Source organism: Apostichopus japonicus, chromosome 11 (genome assembly GCF_037975245.1).
Source record: "Apostichopus japonicus isolate 1M-3 chromosome 11, ASM3797524v1, whole genome shotgun sequence".
Taxonomy (NCBI): Eukaryota; Metazoa; Echinodermata; class Holothuroidea; order Aspidochirotida; family Stichopodidae; genus Apostichopus; species Apostichopus japonicus.
The window spans coordinates 15,023,152-15,043,574 of NC_092571.1; the positions used below are offsets into that span (position 1 = coordinate 15,023,152).

A 20,423-nucleotide genomic window follows, 5' to 3' on the forward strand; every position below is an offset into this window, starting at 1 on the left:
ACAAATTAAAAAAAAAATTAGGAAAATTTAACCAAGAGGATATGCAAATTTTGTTTAACAATACACACTGTTTATATTTTTTGGACTATCCAAAAAATGATATGAAAACGGTTATTTGTATATATTTCTAACGGAAAAACATGTCTACGAAGTGAACTGAAGATGTATCGCAAGTGAGTGTCTATAGTTGTATACATGTCACAGCGATAATGAAGGGCCTCGCGCACAGTATAGTTTCGAAATTAGATGGTTAGGCCTACATTTCAAACTGTTTAAGCATCCATATATTTGGAGTAGGGAACAAGATATATTGAGATGGACTTTCCAGCTATAAGTGTGGATTCTTTTCTTTTCTTCCTCTTCAAAAACAAATATAATATCTCTTTAAACTTTCCCGAGCGCATTACCATTATAGCGTGCTAGGCCTTGTCCAAAATGAGTTAGTTTTCCTTTTTGAAAACAAGTCGAAAAGAGTGAAAGAAAGAAAGAAAAAGACAAGTAAGTCAAGAAAAAAAAACGGAGACAGATATCGTCGAAATATTTTACCTTATCCGCCATGATGGATGAGCGGAAAGACAACTAACAACAGACTATATATTGAAATGTCTTTCCAAATGAACACAAATCCCTGTTAAAACAGGCAATTTAGGTAATGAGGGATTAGTGATTATATGAAGGTCGTTTTCCTTGCATTCTGTTGAAAGTTATTCACATTTTGCCCCAAAAAAACAAAACAAAAAAAGATTAAAGATGAAAGGTTGCTTCCCGTTTATGCAAGATTATTTATAAAACAAAATAATAATGAAAATAAACATGTATTTATGTGTCTGTATGCGTGTAAATTATCTATAATCACAAACCGTAATCGATATATGTTATGAAAAACTTACTGCATAAATAAGTTATGAATTATTTAACTATATTTCTTATCCAATGCATACTTCACCATAAGTAACTAACCTCAGCGCCCCTAATATGGTAATATAATCATATATATATATATAATAATATATAATATATATAATATACTACAATGTGAAAAAATTGTCACCAAAACAGAACTAGTATTGTTCGATATATATATATATATATAAAAATATTTTTAAATATTTTTAAAAAAATAAATTTTTAAAAATATTTATTATATATATATATATATATATATATATATATATATATATATATATATATATATATATATATATATATATATATAAATATTCTGAAAAATGGAACTGCTTGTCCAGTTGTCTGACGATCGCTATAACGCGTGAAACTCCGAGTTACAACTACTAGTGTTCCACTAGTCTCAACTAGTATCAATATATATTCCGCTCTGTCCACTGGACATAGAGCACTCTGCGCCAAGATAGACGCCAACCAACCAACTCTCTCTCTTTCTCTCTCTCTATATATATATATATTATGTTTATAATATTTGTGTAGATTTTATTTGTGAAGTTTTCCACGTTCTGCAACGTGGGATTGCGAGCAGCAGTTTGGCAGAGACAAATATATTTATGCTTAACTTTTTTCTTGTTTTCAGATAATGGAACTGTTAAAGACGGTTTTATACATTGACAACAGCAGACTCGCTGTGTTATCGTCGGCGGACGCGGGAACCCAGCAGCCCACGAATGGAAATCAATATTTGACCAATAATTCCATTGCTTGGATGGTCTTCCTACCATTTGTGACATTCGAAAATATTTTGTGTCTGCTAGCGATCGCATCTCGTCGAAAGTGGAAGAGCCCGGATGTTTTACTGTTTTCCATAGTATTTAATAATCTATTAACTTTGTTGTTCCCTGTAACAGTTTACACCATTTTTGTTTTTAGTCGAGCTCCGTGGTCTGAAAATTTGACTGCGTGCAAATTTGTCGTTTGGTGTGTCATGAGTTTCAGAATTGTGAATGCCTTACAATTAGCATTTTTAGCTCTAGACCGAGTTTGGACGATAAAATGGCCGGGTTCGTATACCGTTCACAATACAGCCAATCAGAATGCTCGAACAGCGGGATTGATGTGGTTATTCGGTATTTCGATTGGTACAGTACCTCTGATTGGTTGGGAGCAACCAGCCATTGAAAACTGCAGTCTTGTATTAGATGTCGCTGGATTAGGTTATACATTATGCGTTGTCATATTAATTGTCGGAAGTTCTTCTATAAGCGTTGGTTGTGTCATCACCATGGTGATCAAACTCAAATTTGATGACGAAGAATTTTTACAGTCCTCCGGAAGTAAACAAACCGTTCCTGAAATTGTTGTACAAAGCGAGACGGGAGAACGGCAGACGGACGGACACGATTCACGTGACCTGCAAAACCGCCAAATATGTACTATTGTGGCCTGGGTCGTCATTGTAGATGTACTCATCAACGAACTTCCATTCACGGTAAGATCTCGTTAGAATTATTTCAGTCGTTTCTTGTCATCATTGTCACAAAATGTTCAAACTCTTCATCAAATATCCTAGTTCACGAATTGAGAATATTGAGCATACTGTACGTATATAATAATATATTATTATGATAGGCTTAGGCCTACGCGTTCTGTTGGTATAATATTCCTTCCCTCTCACCCACCCACCCCAGCCCCTCCGCCCGTCCCTTGCAGATTAGCAGCCCAGGTAACAAGGTAGGGGTGGTGCAAATTCCTTTCAATCACGAAACAGCATGTTAAGGCTCTAGAAGAGATGTGGTTAGCATCCCAAACTTGTCCGATGAAAAGTATTTAACTAATTGGCAACATCTCGTATAGCAAAACCGCACCCAGGAAAAGAAGACACTATGATTTCTCAAATAAAACCTCTAAAAGAAGCCCAAATACAGCATTTTCTGCTCCCTTGCGTCTGAAATGTCATTTTGATGTGATAAGTAGTGGTATATGTATTACCATGGTCACGTTTAATTAACCGTTACCATGAGGGGTAACTGCAACATGTTATGTGGGAAAGTTTGGAAAATTCATGAAACAAATTGACTTTGAAATATATAGCATGAATTGCATTATTTATGTCATTAATTTTGTCTTTCTGATTCCAAATACCAAAACAAAATGTTCATAAGTTACGGCGGGTGTTTGCCAACTATATAATGATACAACCTTTATATAGATGATCGAACAAATAAAACTCAAGATCAATAACTGGTTATCTTCTAAGTGGAAACCTCCCTGGTTCCTCTTACTACAACTCACACATTACCGTCAAACAGCATGCAGACACGCATATATCAAATAGAACGTAAAATCAAAACATTTACCACCATATACTAAGTTTTACTCGGCACATTTAACATATACGTTTGTCATATATATAAATATATATATATATATATATATATATATATATATATATATATATATATATATATATATATATATATATATATATATATATATATATATATATATATATATATATATATATATATATATATATATATATATATATATATATATATATATATATATATATATATACCAGTAAGGAAGGTCGTCATTCCAACTGAATATCCAACAACGCTAGACCTGTTTGTTGACATATTTTACCTTACTCTATTGAGATCAATCATGAATGCTAACCAACTCGATGTCATGTGTGAATCCTAAGGCAGGATCTCGAAACAGATACTTTGTTAAATGGAATGGAATTAAACGGTCAAGGAAAATAAATACATATACATATGCAACTTAATTGTAGTATGTTCACGATGTAACGTACTATATACGAAGCAAGTAACTCCTTGATAAAGATAAAGCTGCTGATAAATACGACCTTACTATTATTAAGAAGCGTGCAACTTGTTATGCACTTTAGCCTATCGCGTGAACTATATTGATTTTATTTGCTGTGTTCAGTTACTTCTATATGTAAGATTGTGTATACGTTGGTGTAGAGAAGATGTAAGCTAGGCTTAATAATGTCGGGTCACGGAATGGTTAGTTAATTCGTAAATCTCTCTTTTAGTGAGACTACCGGGAATGAGTTTGATTATAATATACATATGAGGTGGTTTGTTCAGAATTTTCTGTAAAGTCTTAACTTACAACATAAAACAAACTGTTTAGCTGTGATGTGGGTAAATGTAACAAAAGCGTGTCTGTACTTTGTGGGGATACATAATAAGTAAACATCAGAGGAAGTAGAGATAACGCAGGTTCGAAATATGACAATACCTAAATATGTAAGGACTAGTATTTCGAACCGTGTAGGACTGTATACGTATTGATTGATATCCTAGTAGTTGTAGTATATATAGTTCTAGTATCTAATGACCTAAGAGATAACAATTCTCCTGGTATTATCGGAACCGAATTTAGGGATCATTTACCGATTTGTTGCAACCAGGTTATTTTAGAAGAAATACTACATTTAAGTGTATTAGTTATAACAACTCCCTGGATATATACGCATGTATGGAGAGTGATACATGCAAGGGCGTAGGAACCGGGGGGGGGGCTGGGGGCGCCAGCCCCCCCCCCCCCCCAGTGAAAAATGTGGAGGGGCGGAAGTATCATTCCGCCCCCCCCGCTCCGCAAGTCAGAAAACCCCTTTTTCATTTCCAAATGAGAAAAAAAATCTCATTTGGAGCACCAAATTGCATCCAAGGCCAGGTGAAAATACAAAATTAAGTTTATAAAATGGAGTGGGTGTTGAAGTGTGCTATATTGCACCAAATTGCATCTGAGGCCACCTGGAAATGCAAAAATTCCAAAGGGGAGGGGGACACCCCCTCCCCTTAGACCCCTCCCCCAGGCCGGCCATCAGTCTTCAGCCCCCCCACTCAAAAGTACCTTCCTACGCCACTGGATACATGTACTAGGAATACTGAGAGTGTTGTGCGGTGGTTAGTCCATGGTTGTATGGAACAATGTTTATCTTACCCTGCAGTATGTAAACAAAACCCGCAGTCACAATGTGGGAGATATAACTCCGCATTGCTCTTTGAGAAAAATCAATTATTATAAAAAATATTTTAACAAATATAAAAATACGAAAAACATTATCCTTAATTACTCGGGGTTGATTAACATCAGTGTACAAGCACACTTCGACAGCACGAAATTTTTCATTACCGATCCAACATGAAATAATAAATTGCAACCATGCCAGCCACATAAATAGGTAAACTGACGTGTTTTCCATCAGAAGTTATTTGATGCCAACCAGTCTAATGTCAACAAAACATGACGGGCGATAAATGACAGTCAAAAGGTTATCTCTAGTCAATGCAGTATGGAAACCATTACGAATAGGTCTGAATTCAATTCTGCCTTTAATCAGTATCATTCGAGTGTATAGCCCAAATGATGTTGAAATCATTTCTGTCCCTTAAATAATCTGCACATAATTGTACCAGCAGCACTGATAGTATATATATATATATATATATATATATATATATATATATATATATATATATATTTATATATATATATATACATATATATATATATATATATATATATATATACATATATATATATATATATATATATATATTTATATATATATATATATATATATATATACATATATATATATATATATATATATATATATATATATATATATATATTGTAAAAAAAACAAACAATATTCCTGCTTTGTCATAGTGCATATAACTACATGTAGGCTACACCACTTATGTTTTTGTTTTTGTTTTTGGGGGGTTAAATTCAGGTATACTAACAGACGCTATGTACGTACATATCGTCCACAAGTGTAACTACGACGAGATAAGCTAAGGTGTTAAGTTCCTACTAATGTAAACTCTCCACACATTATATAAAAAACAGCGCGCATTTTATAATGATTTTCGAATGCTTAGTGATATACTCATTCACTGATATATTATTTATTTCATTTAAAAGCAAATTTGTCAAGGTCGAAGAGGAAAACTATCTTATGAAATAATATTATACGTACTCGATAATAATCGGGTTTGTTGGATAGTTGCATCTTGTTAACAAGAAGATAAAGAGGAGAGAGGTGCGGACTGCGAAAATCAGCTCTTTAATCTCGTCATAACGTCAGAATTGAACTCTCAGTGGAATGAAGTATCCTTCATCTTATCTACGAGTGAAGGCTTGTAAGGTTTAGTTCCAACTTATAATAGAGGAATTACTTTCGACTCAGACCAGGTTTGAGAACATGGACATTATATTACTTATATATTGACACACCCTGCATGAGTCTTTGATATCTGTCGAGAGGAGGTAAACTCATTTCCATCGGGGACTCGAAACAGTGCATGTCTAACTGCTGTTGAACCTGTTGAATCTGTAAGAAAGAACACAGTTTGATGTAATAAGTATCACCTAGGAGATTAATCCTTCACTGTAATTCTATACCTGGGTTACTGAAGACGTGCAAGTTACGGTCCTGCTAAAGAGTGAGTATCTATATAGTTCTTCTTAGCCTGGGAGAGGTGGACGGACTTGAGAAATTAATTCGGTGTAGTTAAACTGACCAGTTATAACTCTCTCCAGGAGTGAATAGGATATTTTGTTTACATGCTTGCATGGTTTCAGTACGTCCTATATATGTTTCCTTTTTATCATGGAAGATATGGCAAAATGTGATATCAAAAAGCCACTATAAGAGGTGTAACTTTTTGCTTTCCGTTTCGAATTACTATTTTGAAGTGAATTGCAAACATTGTTGAACCTAAATTTATCATAAGGTCGATTTAGGGTCTCCTTTATTAGGCGAAGAAACATTAAAACGTTCATATATCTCCCATGACTCTGAAAAAACCCATTTTCTTCTCTGTTTTGGGTAGTTGTGATCATAATAATCTATAGATCAATGGTGGTTTCGAGTTTGCTTCTCCGTGAAATATGGTTTACTCGGGTTCTCATATAGAGCAAGTAGCTATACAAGTAACAATTGACAGTGTTTACGTACGATGTTGGGGGGGGGGGGTCGGGAAAGAGGCTGGTGATGTTTAAATCAAAGTGCTATAGAAAAGGTGACGACGGAGCAGGGTCCACAGTTTTATTGGACCTTAAAGAAATATTTACCTTATTATCACACATTCCTAGTTATACTGCTGATCGCAACAGGATTCAGCACCGATGAAATAGAGGAGATTAAAGAGAGAAAGGCGACGCGGGTTTATGAAATGTAGTCGTGAGACTTCCGGCAAGCGACTTTCATTTTGCTTTTGTACATTATTGTATATTGTTTTATTAGATCGATAAATATTTCGCAACTCTTCTGCCCCCCCTCCCCACCACTTTCCCCACTCCCCCCCCCCCCTTTGTCTACTCCAGGCTCCCCGTTCCCCCTTGCCTGCCCCTTATCGTTCATAATCATTGTATAGTAACTCTCATATAATTTTCCATGTATACTTCATTGCTTCATTTTCTTGTAGTCTGAAGTGAGAAATGTTGAGTGAGTCGTCAAACCATACGTTGGTAATTACCAGTTGATTGCACTATACGTTGGGCTAGCAAACAGATATACACCTTGCATTAGAGTTGTACAGTTTCAGTATAACGAAGAACACAAACAGCTACATGTTGCACTAGGGTTGTACAGATTGAGTATTATGAAATACAAACAGCTACATGCTGCACTAGGGTTGTACAGTTTGAGTACAATGAAAAACAAGCAGCTACATGTTGCACACTAGGGTTTTACAGTTTGAAAATAATAAAACGCAAGCAGCTACATGTTGCACTAGGGTTGTACAGATTGAGTATTATGAAATACAAACAGCTACATGCTGCACTAGGGTTGTACAGTTTGAGTACAATGAAAAACAAGCAGCTACATGTTGCACACTAGGGTTTTACAGTTTGAAAATAATAAAACGCAAGCAGCTACATGTTGCACTAGGGTTGTACAGATTGAGTATTATGAAATACAAACAGCTACATGCTGCACTAGGGTTGTACAGTTTGAGTACAATGAAAAACAAGCAGCTACATGTTGCACACTAGGGTTTTACAGTTTGAAAATAATAAAACGCAAGCAGCTACATGTTGCACTAGGGTTGTACAGATTGAGTATTATGAAATACAAACAGCTACATGCTGCACTAGGGTTGTACAGTTTGAGTAAAGGCACAAGCAGCTACATGCTGCACTAGGGTGGTACATTTTGAGTAAAATGAAACACAAACATATACATGTTGCAGTATAAGGTTGTACAGTTGCATACAGTAGTGACACATAAACAGCTACATGTTGCTCTAGAACAGTTGGATGATAATGAAACACAAGCAGCTACATGCTGCACTAGGGTGGTACATTTTGAGTAAAATGAAACACAAACATATACATGTTGCAGTATAAGGTTGTACAGTTGCATACAGTAGTGACACATAAACAGCTACATGTTGCTCTAGAACAGTTGGATGATAATGAAACACAAACAGCTACATGCTGCACTAGGGTGGTACATTTTGAGTAAAATGAAACACAAACATATACATGTTGCAGTATAAGGTTGTACAGTTGCATACAGTAGTGACACATAAACAGCTACATGTTGCTCTATAGTACAGTTGGATGATAATGAAACACAAGCAGCTACATGCTGCACTAGGGTGGTACATTTTGAGTAAAATGAAACACAAAAATATACATGTTGCAGTATAAGGTTGTACAGTTGCATACAGTAGTGACACATAAACAGCTACATGTTGCTCTAGAACAGTTGGATGATAATGAAACACAAGCAGCTACATGCTGCACTAGGGTGGTACATTTTGAGTAAAATGAAACACAAACATATACATGTTGCAGTAAAAGGTTGTACAGTTGCATACAGTAGTGACACATAAACAGCTACATGTTGCTCTAGAACAGTTGGATGATAATGAAACACAAGCAGCTACATGCTGCACTAGGGTGGTACATTTTGAGTAAAATGAAACACAAACATATACATGTTGCAGTATAAGGTTGTACAGTTGCATACAGTAGTGACACATAAACAGCTACATGTTGCTCTAGAACAGTTGGATGATAATGAAACACAAGCAGCTACATGCTGCACTAGGGTGGTACATTTTGAGTAAAATGAAACACAAACATATACATGTTGCAGTATAAGGTTGTACAGTTGCATACAGTAGTGACACATAAACAGCTACATGTTGCTCTAGAACAGTTGGATGATAATGAAGCACAAGCAGCTACATGCTGCACTAGGGTGGTACATTTTGAGTAAAATGAAACACAAACATATACATGTTGCAGTATAAGGTTGTACAGTTGCATACAGTAGTGACACATAAACAGCTACATGTTGCTCTAGAACAGTTGGATGATAATGAAACACAAGCAGCTACATGCTGCACTAGGGTGGTACATTTTGAGTAAAATGAAACACAAACATATACATGTTACAGTAAAAGGTTGTACAGTTGCATACAGTAGTGACACATAAACAGCTACATGTTGCTCTAGAACAGTTGGATGATAATGAAACACAAGCAGCTACATGCTGCACTAGGGTTGTACAGTTTGAGTATAATGAAACACAAACAGCACTAGGATTGTACAGTTTCAGTATCATGAATCTAGGGTTCTACAGTTTGAGTATAATGAAACACAAAGCAACTACATGCTGCACTAGGTTGCGTAGTTTAAGTAGTGATATATATATACGCAAAACGCTACAAAAAGCCAGAGACAGCAAAGATAAGCAATGTAAACAAAACTCATTCCCTAATGCAAGCAGAACCCATCCAATATCTTGTTACAACTTCAGATATGGTAGTCTTAAGGTGACTATTCTTGTCGGGGAAAACCTCTTCTTACTCCTGGAAATGGATTACAGTGGCCGGTCCGTGATGTCATCATATTTTAGAATGATGAGTTACTTTCAAAAGCGTAACTTTTCCATAATATATTCATGTCGTTTATTTGTTCTTGAAATTAGCTTGAATATCGCGCTTGGGTGTCACTGATTCCAAGCAGTGACAACTGTACAAAACATATTGCAGGAACATTATTCTCCCTTGGTGGATGAATAATAACTTGTGATTTATCAAGAAACATAACAAATTTTCAAATCAATTTGCAGTGCAGATGTCACTCACTTTGGTGTTTTGCCAGACGAAATGTCTCCAAAGTTATCATCAACAATAATTTCTTCGTTATTAAATGCATGCAATTATGATGTGAGTTTTCACCTATACCAGTGCAAACCATTTGCATCAGTTCGATGTAAACAATCCTTTTTTGACAACTTGAACTTTAATTCAACTGGATATTCCGGTATAGCTGAAGTTGCTTACAATGGCATTGGTGGAAATCCTCTGCATCTTTATGTCAAATCCACATCGTAATAGGATTTTATGTTGCGAAAATCTGATTTTTTTTGGGGGGGGGGGTGCATCTAGAGTGAGAAGATGTCACCACGTCAATTAAGCTGTTAATCGTTTTCTTTTGTTTGTAATATTTCAAATCATTTATCCACTGAGGAAAAATGACATTTCTAAAAAAAAAACTGCATTTTGACGAAAATTTAAAAATTACAGAGAACTTAAATTAACAGTAAAGCAAACATTACAAATGAATCACATTCGATGGATCATAAGAAGAGGCTTGTATGAGTTATAGGGAAAAGATATTGAGATGGAATTTTCAATTAGCAGTGGGGATTTTTTAAAATATTTTTATGATTCTTTTTTTTTCTATGATGATTGTTCTATTGGCTGCCATCGTAATATCCTTATAATTATCATTCATCTTAGGTAGATCTAACCCCAACGGAAATTTTAGAATGTAAGATGATTGTCTATATCCAGTGAGTATAGCAATGATTGCCTTGTTTCATATCCTTACATGCACATCACGTTCATCATTCGTCAAGGAAATCATGCACGCTATATATATATAGTAAAAAGAAAATAGGTAAGCAAAAACTTACCACTAAAGTCTATAAATGTATACATGATAAGAGACACGCGGGAGTCTGTTTTTGTCTCATTTGAAAGTAATAATTGTATACACACTTGCGGGGTCGTCATGGAAACGTTTTCAATGACTTAGGGATCGAGCTCGGCGGAATAGCTTTTAAAAGATGAATTATGAACATGACAATTGGTGATCTTGCTGGCATGATTGCGTTTTGACTTTACGGAAGCTTTAAGGGAGCATAACCACTGTATATAGTCAAAGCTAGTCAGTGTTTACCTACGAATCGTTAGGAGAGGAAAATATCGTTATGCAGCGACTCTTCACTCCGTGTGTACGGCGGGGCCAGGAGAGTGCCTTATGACGTAGGTAACCCCCATCCTCTGCTCCTCATCTCCACACCTGTCATCGCTACCCAAGAAATAAGATTACATCTCTTTCGTGAAGTGTATACCGGTAGGGTATTATGAAGCACCCAAATGGTGTAGCTTTCACCATGGCATACCCTACAAGCTCCCCCCCCCCCCGCCTCATCAGATTCCCTACACCGTTGTCCCTGTCTCTCTCCCCTTCCCTTCCCTAGCTGCCTCTCCATATACGATATACTAAATTTAACAACCAAAAAAAAGTCAAATTCTGGAAGGTATCAGCAATATGCAACACATGGAGTAGATTCCTCGTAATTGTGAGAATTTATTTTAAGTGTAAAGTCTGTTCACTCAAAATAACATTTTTTTTTGGGGTACATCAAATAGCTGTTAAACCGCATAAACTAGGGATGTAATGTTAATATTTTTGCATTGTCAACAAGCAAAAAGCAATGCCTAATATCCATGAATTTATTTATAAGTATAAAATTTGCACTCGCATAATTCTATGTGTGTATTAGAACTCATTCAAATTCTATGTATTCTATTGTATGTATTTGATTGATGTGTTCTAATTCGTCTTTGATTCATTCTGGCTGTGCGTGGGTGTGTATTCGTGTGTGTGTGTGTACTTTTCATTTCATATTTTTTTCGTGTATTCATTTATATTTCATGTCTCGTGTGAGATTCAGTCATAAAGTAATATTTAAAGTTCAAATAAATTTGAATTTAATAACGTTGAAATTCAATTAGCCTAACTCTGATGGACAACTCTTATCATTATGCAAAACCTTATAACAGAACCTATTAACCGTCGAGATAAGAAAAGAAGGTGAAAAAAACAGAGACCGACTTCTGAGGAGAAGATACAGAAATGTAAAATGTAAATGAAAACTCATTTGTCAAAATGACAACCAATAACCGTTAGTCAATGGCGTTAAGATTTTTTTCGATCCTGTGCGATTTTGCTGACATTATTAGAAAAGAACTTTCATAGGTTCTTGTTTTTTATTATTTATATAGTATGTAACACTTGGCGTGGCTCGTGCAGCTCATATAAACCCTGAATGTTACATTTATATATATATATATATATACTCTCAGTAACAACCACTAGCGTTACACTAGTCTAAACTAATATTCACCTATATATTCGCTCTGTCCATCGGAAATAAAGCACTCATGAGCCAAGATAGTAGCCAACCAACCAAAGGTATATATATACTTACTATATTTAACTATATATATATAACTATATATGTATGAAACTATATGTATATATAACTATATATATGTAACTATATATACTACATATATATATAAATATATATATATATTAAACTATATTGAACAATATATATATATATAACAATATGTACAACTATATATATAACTATATATATATAAATATAAAACTTTATATATAACTATATATATAAATTTATATATAACAATATGTACATATATATATATACATATAACTTTACATATATAACTATATATATAACTATAAATAACTATATATAACTATATATGTAACTTTACATATATATAACTATATATATATATGTGCGTGTATGTGTGTAATATTCAGGGTTTCTATGAGCTGCACGAGCCATGGCACGCCAAATGTGACATACTATTTAAACAAGAACCTGTGGCAAGTTATTTTCTTATAATGTCAGCAATTTCCCACAGAATCAAGAAAAAAAATCTTCACGCTACCGTCCATTATTGTACAATAATGTTAATTTCTGCATAGAATCTGCGAGAAATATGATAATAACACAACATCGAGTAACTCGTTCACTTTTCTCACAAAGACCAAATTTCAGGTGAAATACACGAGAAAAATACAATTTATTAGATTACATTTAAAACTTCAAAATAAATCAAGCAGAAATGTGTGTTGAAATTGGGAAATTGAGAATCAAAAGCCTTGAATTCTGTTTTAAGAAATTAAGTTTGGTGATTACTTCGATGTTTAGACCAGAATCTCATTAAAAGAAGAAGACGAAGAGATACAGTCGACTTAAGGTCACAAGAGACGTTGTAACAAATATTTTGAACAATATGTAATACAAAATATGTAAAATATATATATTATACAATATATATATGTAGTATCTTATACATAAAGATATGGAGAGAGAAAATATCGCGTATCTGGTGTGTGTGTAGTAGTATATATTGACAATGCATCTTAAACCTGTCAGATGGCATTGACTCACACGCCATCACGATTGCAAGGTTTGTCCAGTGGTGCGATGATCATTTGTTACAACTTAATACGACCAAAACTAAGTGGCTGATTATGGATTTCCGTCGCAAGCCAGTAACTCACGCTCCTCCCATCTATGTTCATGGGGAACAAGTAGAACAAGTAGATAAATATAAGTACTTAGGAACCATGCTGAGTAACAAAATTGACTGGTCTAGTAATGCTTGCACAATTGTACACAAGAAAGCAAATCAGAGGCTGTATTTCTTTGAGAAAACTGAAGAACATCAGAGTGGATAAAACAATCATGACCTTGTTCTATAACAGGGTTGTCCAACCTACGGCCCGCGGGCCACAGTCCGGCCCGCCGCAGGGTTGCGTCCGGCCCGCCAGAGATGCTCTAGGGTGCGAAATTTTAGTGAGCAGATTTATTGATAACAATTTGAAGCTATATAATCAATCATTCGAACCTTCTGGGTCCAAAAAACTGCATACAGGTCAGTTTGTGTGACACTCTCTCAGCGGAGGGGGGGGGGGGCTGGACTTTATTCATTTGTTTTATCAGGAAGGGAAATAAATCAGTGCGCTCCGCGCGCAGTGCTCACATTTTGTTGCCTTGGGCTTCGGGCAAAAAATCGAAAATCGAGCGTAGGGTTCATGCGGCCCCCTCCTTCATCATAATCATTCCATGTGGCCCTCCTCCGCAAAAGGTTGGACAACCCTGTTCTATAATGATCCCTCATTCAAAGTGTTTAGATGTATAACATAATGTGTTACTTTGCCAATGGTACAAGAATCGATGTGAAGATGCTTGAGCAATCTAGGAAAGTTGCTCAGCGGGTAATCGGTGTTCACTTACCTTCGTTAGAGTGCTTGTATCATGAGAGGGTCTGCAATAAAGTGAAACAAATCATGCAAGACCCAAAACACCCCTTGTTTTAGCACTACATTTACAACCACTCTGGACTGCGTTTATGCACACCACGTACACTTAGGGCCCGCTACAGATACTCATGTGTGCCTAATTCTATCCATATATTTAATTCACAAGTGAGAAGATAAGTTTCTTATTTGTAGGACTTGCTGTATATACGTTTGTATTACTGTATGTGTATCGCAGTCTATTGATATTTATACTATTGTTTTTCTTTTCATTTCATTTATCGTTTACGACCTGTGTAAGCCGAATTTCCATTTGTGGACAATACATTCAATTCAGTTCAGTTCAATATACGTGCGTCTGATTGGAATAAATTAACATCACTTAGCATATTTAAAAACATATCTAGACCACTTTCATAACGATCCACACATATGAATAATGTTATAAATTTTAAAATTATAGTTTTTCCAATATAGGAAAAAAAGAATGTTATTATTATTTTAACTTTTTTTAAACCATTTTAAGGATTCCATTTGGTATAATCTGGAGGTTTATAAGGATACAAAATTTTTCTTTTCAAAATATCTAAGAATATATAACTTAATTAATACATATCAGGCGCGTATCCAGGATTTTCTAACCCGGGGGGCGCGAATTACTATCTAAGCGGAGCGCCACCATCGGTTGGCGCGCAGCGTACAAGAAATTTTCTGGTTTTGATACCACCCAGATCACCGGAAATGGCACTTCTCGGGCTTGAAAATGACCAGCCAGATGTACACTTTTGCCTGAGAACCAAGTTTTTCCCAACAGTTTTTTTTCCATCCATAACCTTTTTGAAGTTTGTCACCAGTCACACATCATGTTCAACCTCATCGCATGTCCTGTGGATCATTGCTTTTGTAGGTGATTCTACGTCGCGGCCCACAATATCCGTCAGCCCCACTTTTCAAGGTTTTAAGCCCATTATTTGTTCAGAATTTGAAAATTCACGCTTCTCGTGATTAAACTCAATTCAAAACATACCCATAATGTTGCACAAAATTTCATCTATGGACAACCAATATAGAAAAACCCAAGGGCGGCAGAAGCACTTTTAATCTGGGGGGGGGGGCACCGACATCAAAGGGCACTTTGCAGATATTCGATTGGACTGATGCAGCCTTATATTTAGTACCATTTTAACGCCCCCCCCCCCCCCCTCAAGGAAAATATGCATACTAGCACTGCAATATCCAATGTGCAAATTAGGAAACATGGAACAAGTTTTCTTTTGAGACAAAATGAGATGAAATTATGCTAGTTGCTAATGTAACAAATCTTCCGAATTAGAATTTATTTCTTGTTAATATCTTAACAATTTTTTTCCATTCTAAATAGCTTGAGTTTGACCCACAGAAATTCATTAGAAAGTCAGCGGCGTAGCCAGGATTTGCAAAGTTGTATGCACGACTATCTGAGCGGAGCGCCACCATCGGTTGGCGCGGAGCGTGCAAGGATTTTTTTGGTTTTACAAACCCCTCAGATGGCCGGAAACGGCCCTTCCCGAGTGTTCATTCTGGTTCCCTGGCCTCTTGCTAACTTGAGACACCTAATTTTTTATGTAGAAAAAGGGCACATTTTTAACCTGAGGAAAAGTGAGGGGGGCACGTGCCCCCTGTGCCCCCCCCGGTTCCGCCGCCCTTTAAAACTCCTTGAAGCCCTAACAGACCGGTCAATATTGCACGAGTAGAGGGACGTGTGATGAAGAATGTCGGTCAGAAATTTTCAAAAATTCACACACAGTTAATTTCTTGGTGTACAAATATTAAAACCTCTTATAACGGCTATTATAAAACTTGGTTGAAGGAAATGAAAATATAGCAGATATTTCCGAAACCGAACAATACACACATAGGCGTAGGAGGCGGGGGGGGGTGGGGACTGCAGCCCCTATTCGCCATTACTAATGTAAAAGAGAGTTTTAACATAATTGGACCTCGATGATTTTCTCCATCTACATAAGACATTTCGTTGTTTACATTAGCATCCCGCGGTATACTGAGCAACTTTCACGGACCGTAAGGTACACGATGGCATCTGATGTAATAATCGATGCTTGCTTATATGATATTGACATTAACATGTTGGAATTTTTGGTTATTTTTTCGGGCAAGTCGGACAATTTTGAGGCTGTTCATCCTGGAACGCCATTTTCATGCTCACTGATATGATGTGATATCTGCTGTTTGCTTTACAAATTCGAACCGGCGCGTAGCAAGGAGTTTGCCAAGGAAAGGGCGAAGCCTGTAGGCAAATTATCTAAGTGTAGCTCCTCCATTAGTTGGCGCGAAGCGTATAAGAAAATTTTGGCCGAAAATGCCTCCCAGATCGCTGGAAATGGCACTACCCAGGACCATTTGTTGGCGCGAAGCGTACAAGCAAATTTTGGCCGAAAATGCCTCCCAGATCGCTGGAAATGACACTTCCCAGTCCTTGTAATTCATCTAAGCAATTTTTATTTTGAAATTACTAGCGATATCATAAAAAACATGCTGAAGGGGGGGGGGGGGCGGTCGCCCCCTTCCCGAAATTTGTCATGTTCCCCGACGACACGGTCGAGTTCGAGACCAGCCACAGTTGGTTTCATAGCACCGTTCTACAATTGATTAAGGCGTATATACACACACACGCGTTATGATAGACCATATATAGAATATATAGATCATGAGTCAGAGAAGAAAAATGGAAACGTCAACAATCGAGTTGTCGGTGTAAGGGGTTGGGTGAGGCACACGCCTCTTCTGAAATCCTTGATCCGTCACTGGCTACCCTGTGTATATAATAGGGATCAGCGCTGTAATAATGTCACTGTTCCTCTTTCTCTTCCAGGTGTCTTGGCGTTTTTCGTTAACTCCCTCCTTTTCTCCTTTTTCTCCTTTTCTGTTCCCTTCCTTCCTCTCCTCCTCCTCTTTTCCCCCCTCTTTTTCCTTTTTTCTTCTCTTTTTTTTCTCTCCTCTTTTTCTTACCCGGGGGGCGCGCGCCCCCAACGCCCCCCCCCCCTGGATACGCACCTGCATATGTTTTTCCATAGTTAATTTTCACCAAAAAAATATACAAAATGAATACTTCTTTGAAGAAGTTTTTGAAGCAATATGTATGATTTTAATTACGTTAATTGCTCGTTTTTGAAAATGTGAAATATAGCCGATTTGGGAAATTGACACACGACAAATACATTAATCAACCTAGTTAGATTAGTGGTCGAAATCTGGGCCATGTCAATAAAAATCGCAGACTCATATATGTTTTTATCATCTGATCGTGGAAGCAGAACATTCTGGCATCATCAATACAAAGGCATTCACATGTCCGTATGCAGTTGTACAGCCTACACGTTTATGGCAAGCCATGTGGGACAAACCACTGCAAAATATATCAGCGTATTTATCGTAATTTATACGCGTATTAATTGGAATATATACGCGTATATATTATTAGCCAATCATATGGCCCAAATATATACACGTATTAATTCGAATATATACACGTATTAATTCGAATATATACACGTATTAATTCGAATATATACACGTATTAAATAGAATACATATGGGGATTAAATCCAATATATGCACGGATTAATTAGAATATACACGAAAACACATTTCCGCTCTTGCTGTGTACATACCAACGATAAATGTTTTGGCGGGCTCGCGAGATCGCTTCATAAAGCGAAGCTTTACACATGTACAACACATATATTCGAATTAATACGCGTATGTATTCGTATTAATACGCGGATATATTATGCGGTGTTTGTCCCATATGGCTTGCCATACTCGTGTACAGGTCATGGTATCTACATCGTTCATGACAATGATCAACCGCTGAGTATAGTATCAACATGACGTCATAGTGACGTCAGATATCATTCAGTTTGCACTGAATGATATGCACAAATAGCGAAAGTGCCATCGCAAGTAAAATTGAAAGTCGAAGAATATAACAGTAGGGTCAGAAATTTCGAAAATGTGAATTTTATAAGAAGTGAATAAATTCTTGTCATATAGTAACGAACATTATTTTCATCCCATCAAATTAAGAATCCATCCAAGTCTCCTATCCACTGCCGTACTTTACAAACCATATTAACTTTTGTTCATATGCGATACCCAATGAAACGTCTCTTGATTTATGGTTAATAATTATTATGGTTTGCATATTATTGTTTATAGATAATAAAACGTATAGGTCTACTGTTATTTTTGAACGAGCTGAAGCATAACATAAAAAATTTACGAAATGAAAGGAGTTAGTACTTTATTATAGGTAAGGCTCTTTCCATGCAAGTACTTATTGTGAGTGATATGCCTCTTTTATCACCGCAGGAATAAAAACATAATAACGATGAAAGTTGACAATGGGACAATAATATACTGAAACCGAATGTGAAGATAAGTTCTACTATTGTTACAGGTATAGTAACAAATGCTTTGATCATCTCGTGATGCCGAAGTTTCGTAATGGTCAGCGTTTAATTACATGAGAAGTAGTGTTACTTGTCGTTAGATGTATATACCATCCTATACTTTTTGTTGTGATCTATATGTGTGTGTGTGTATATATATATATATATATATATATATATAAATATATATATATATATATATATATATATATTTATATATTTATATATAAATATAAATATATATATATATATATATATATATATATATATATATATATATATATATATATGCGGTATGTCAGATGTGTGATTACCTGACCTGGGGCGCTGATCCCCAATTGGAATCATAAAACACGTCATAACAACCACCACTCCCCCCCCCCAACCCCCACCTCCACCACTACTTAAACAAATTGGTGCTTATGCACTTGACTCTGTCCTGATTTTTAAATCCAGTTTAAAGTCACCCAACCTCATTTATTTATTTATTTATTTATTTATTTCATTTCCACATGATTTGTTATTTTCAGATTTTCAATTTCCTGGCATTGAACAAAGATGTTGGTGACTGGCTTCAAGTAACGATCACGTGGTGTAACATCATATTCTGCGCAAGCGTACCCATGATGCTTTGCATAATATGTCGCCGATACAGGCAGGGACTGTTCAGAGTGATCCGCTTTCTAAGGATGACGGTCGGGTGCAGCGAACCAATGGCTACTCTTACCAACGAAGGTAACCCCCCCCCCCCTCCACCCCAACCGCTCCCATCCCTTTCACCTCGATGTTTCATTTCCTTTTCTACTCTAGCTTACAGAAAGCTCTAAACAATTGTTGCAACCTTTCCAAAGTGTTTATTTTTTGATATTCTATTCGTTTTACCAAAATATTCTGGATACAGTATAGTGACAGGGCAAAAATCTTTAAATAGCCAAGATGTATTGACCTTCTTTCTGTTTGCATAATTTAGTTAACAATGCATCTTGTTATATACATTTCATAAAAGTGTCTCGTCATTTTTTAAGTTTCATGATGACTATAATTATACAATACCATACCCCATAAAATGAAAAAAAAAAGACATGATCTTCTTTTTGCGAAAATATCGAAGTTTAAGTGTGATATCAGTAGGTTCTCGTTGTAGCATTTTGCAACGTGATAGTGGTACCGAAAGGTTAATTTGTGCAATTGAGATCTCTGTTTTTTTCTCTTTTTTTTATAATTTTTATTTTTAATATTTTGAAAAATAGTAAGGTATCCAGGGAGCTGCAGTAATAACTAATATGACAACATTTGGATACGTCAGCAGAAATAATGTATGAAAGGAATTTAAAGAATAAATCAATGTTGGACCATTACGTCACTTCTAGGCTTGCTCGTGTCTTCTTTCTTAAATTATATAGAAGTTTCAAAATTCGATCGGATTGGTTAAAAGGTTAAAAGGCATTGAAGACTCGCCCCAAACCGCGTGCGGCCATCTGAAAAAAGTTAACTTTCTGTTGCTTGCAAGTGACATTTTGTTCGTGTCGCTACAAAATGCAGACAGTAATGAAACGTGATACCTTGTTATCTTTAGCTGGACATGAGATGTTCATCGCTGTATCGTTTGTATACTGT

General features: G+C 36.0%; 1 protein-coding gene across 3 annotated transcripts in view; it reads left to right on the forward strand.

Annotated features, from left to right (window-relative positions):
* LOC139976204 (uncharacterized) overlaps positions 1–20,423 on the forward strand; it is a 56,892-nt gene that overhangs the window by 29,747 nt on the left and 6,722 nt on the right. For all 3 annotated transcript variants that reach the window (XM_071984723.1, XM_071984722.1, XM_071984725.1), the window contains 2 exons: positions 1,547–2,398; positions 19,337–19,541. In XM_071984723.1, the coding sequence (XP_071840824.1) occupies positions 1,550–2,398; positions 19,337–19,541 (1,054 nt within the window). In that variant the 5' untranslated portion in view covers positions 1,547–1,549. The remainder of the gene's footprint in view (positions 1–1,546; positions 2,399–19,336; positions 19,542–20,423) is intronic.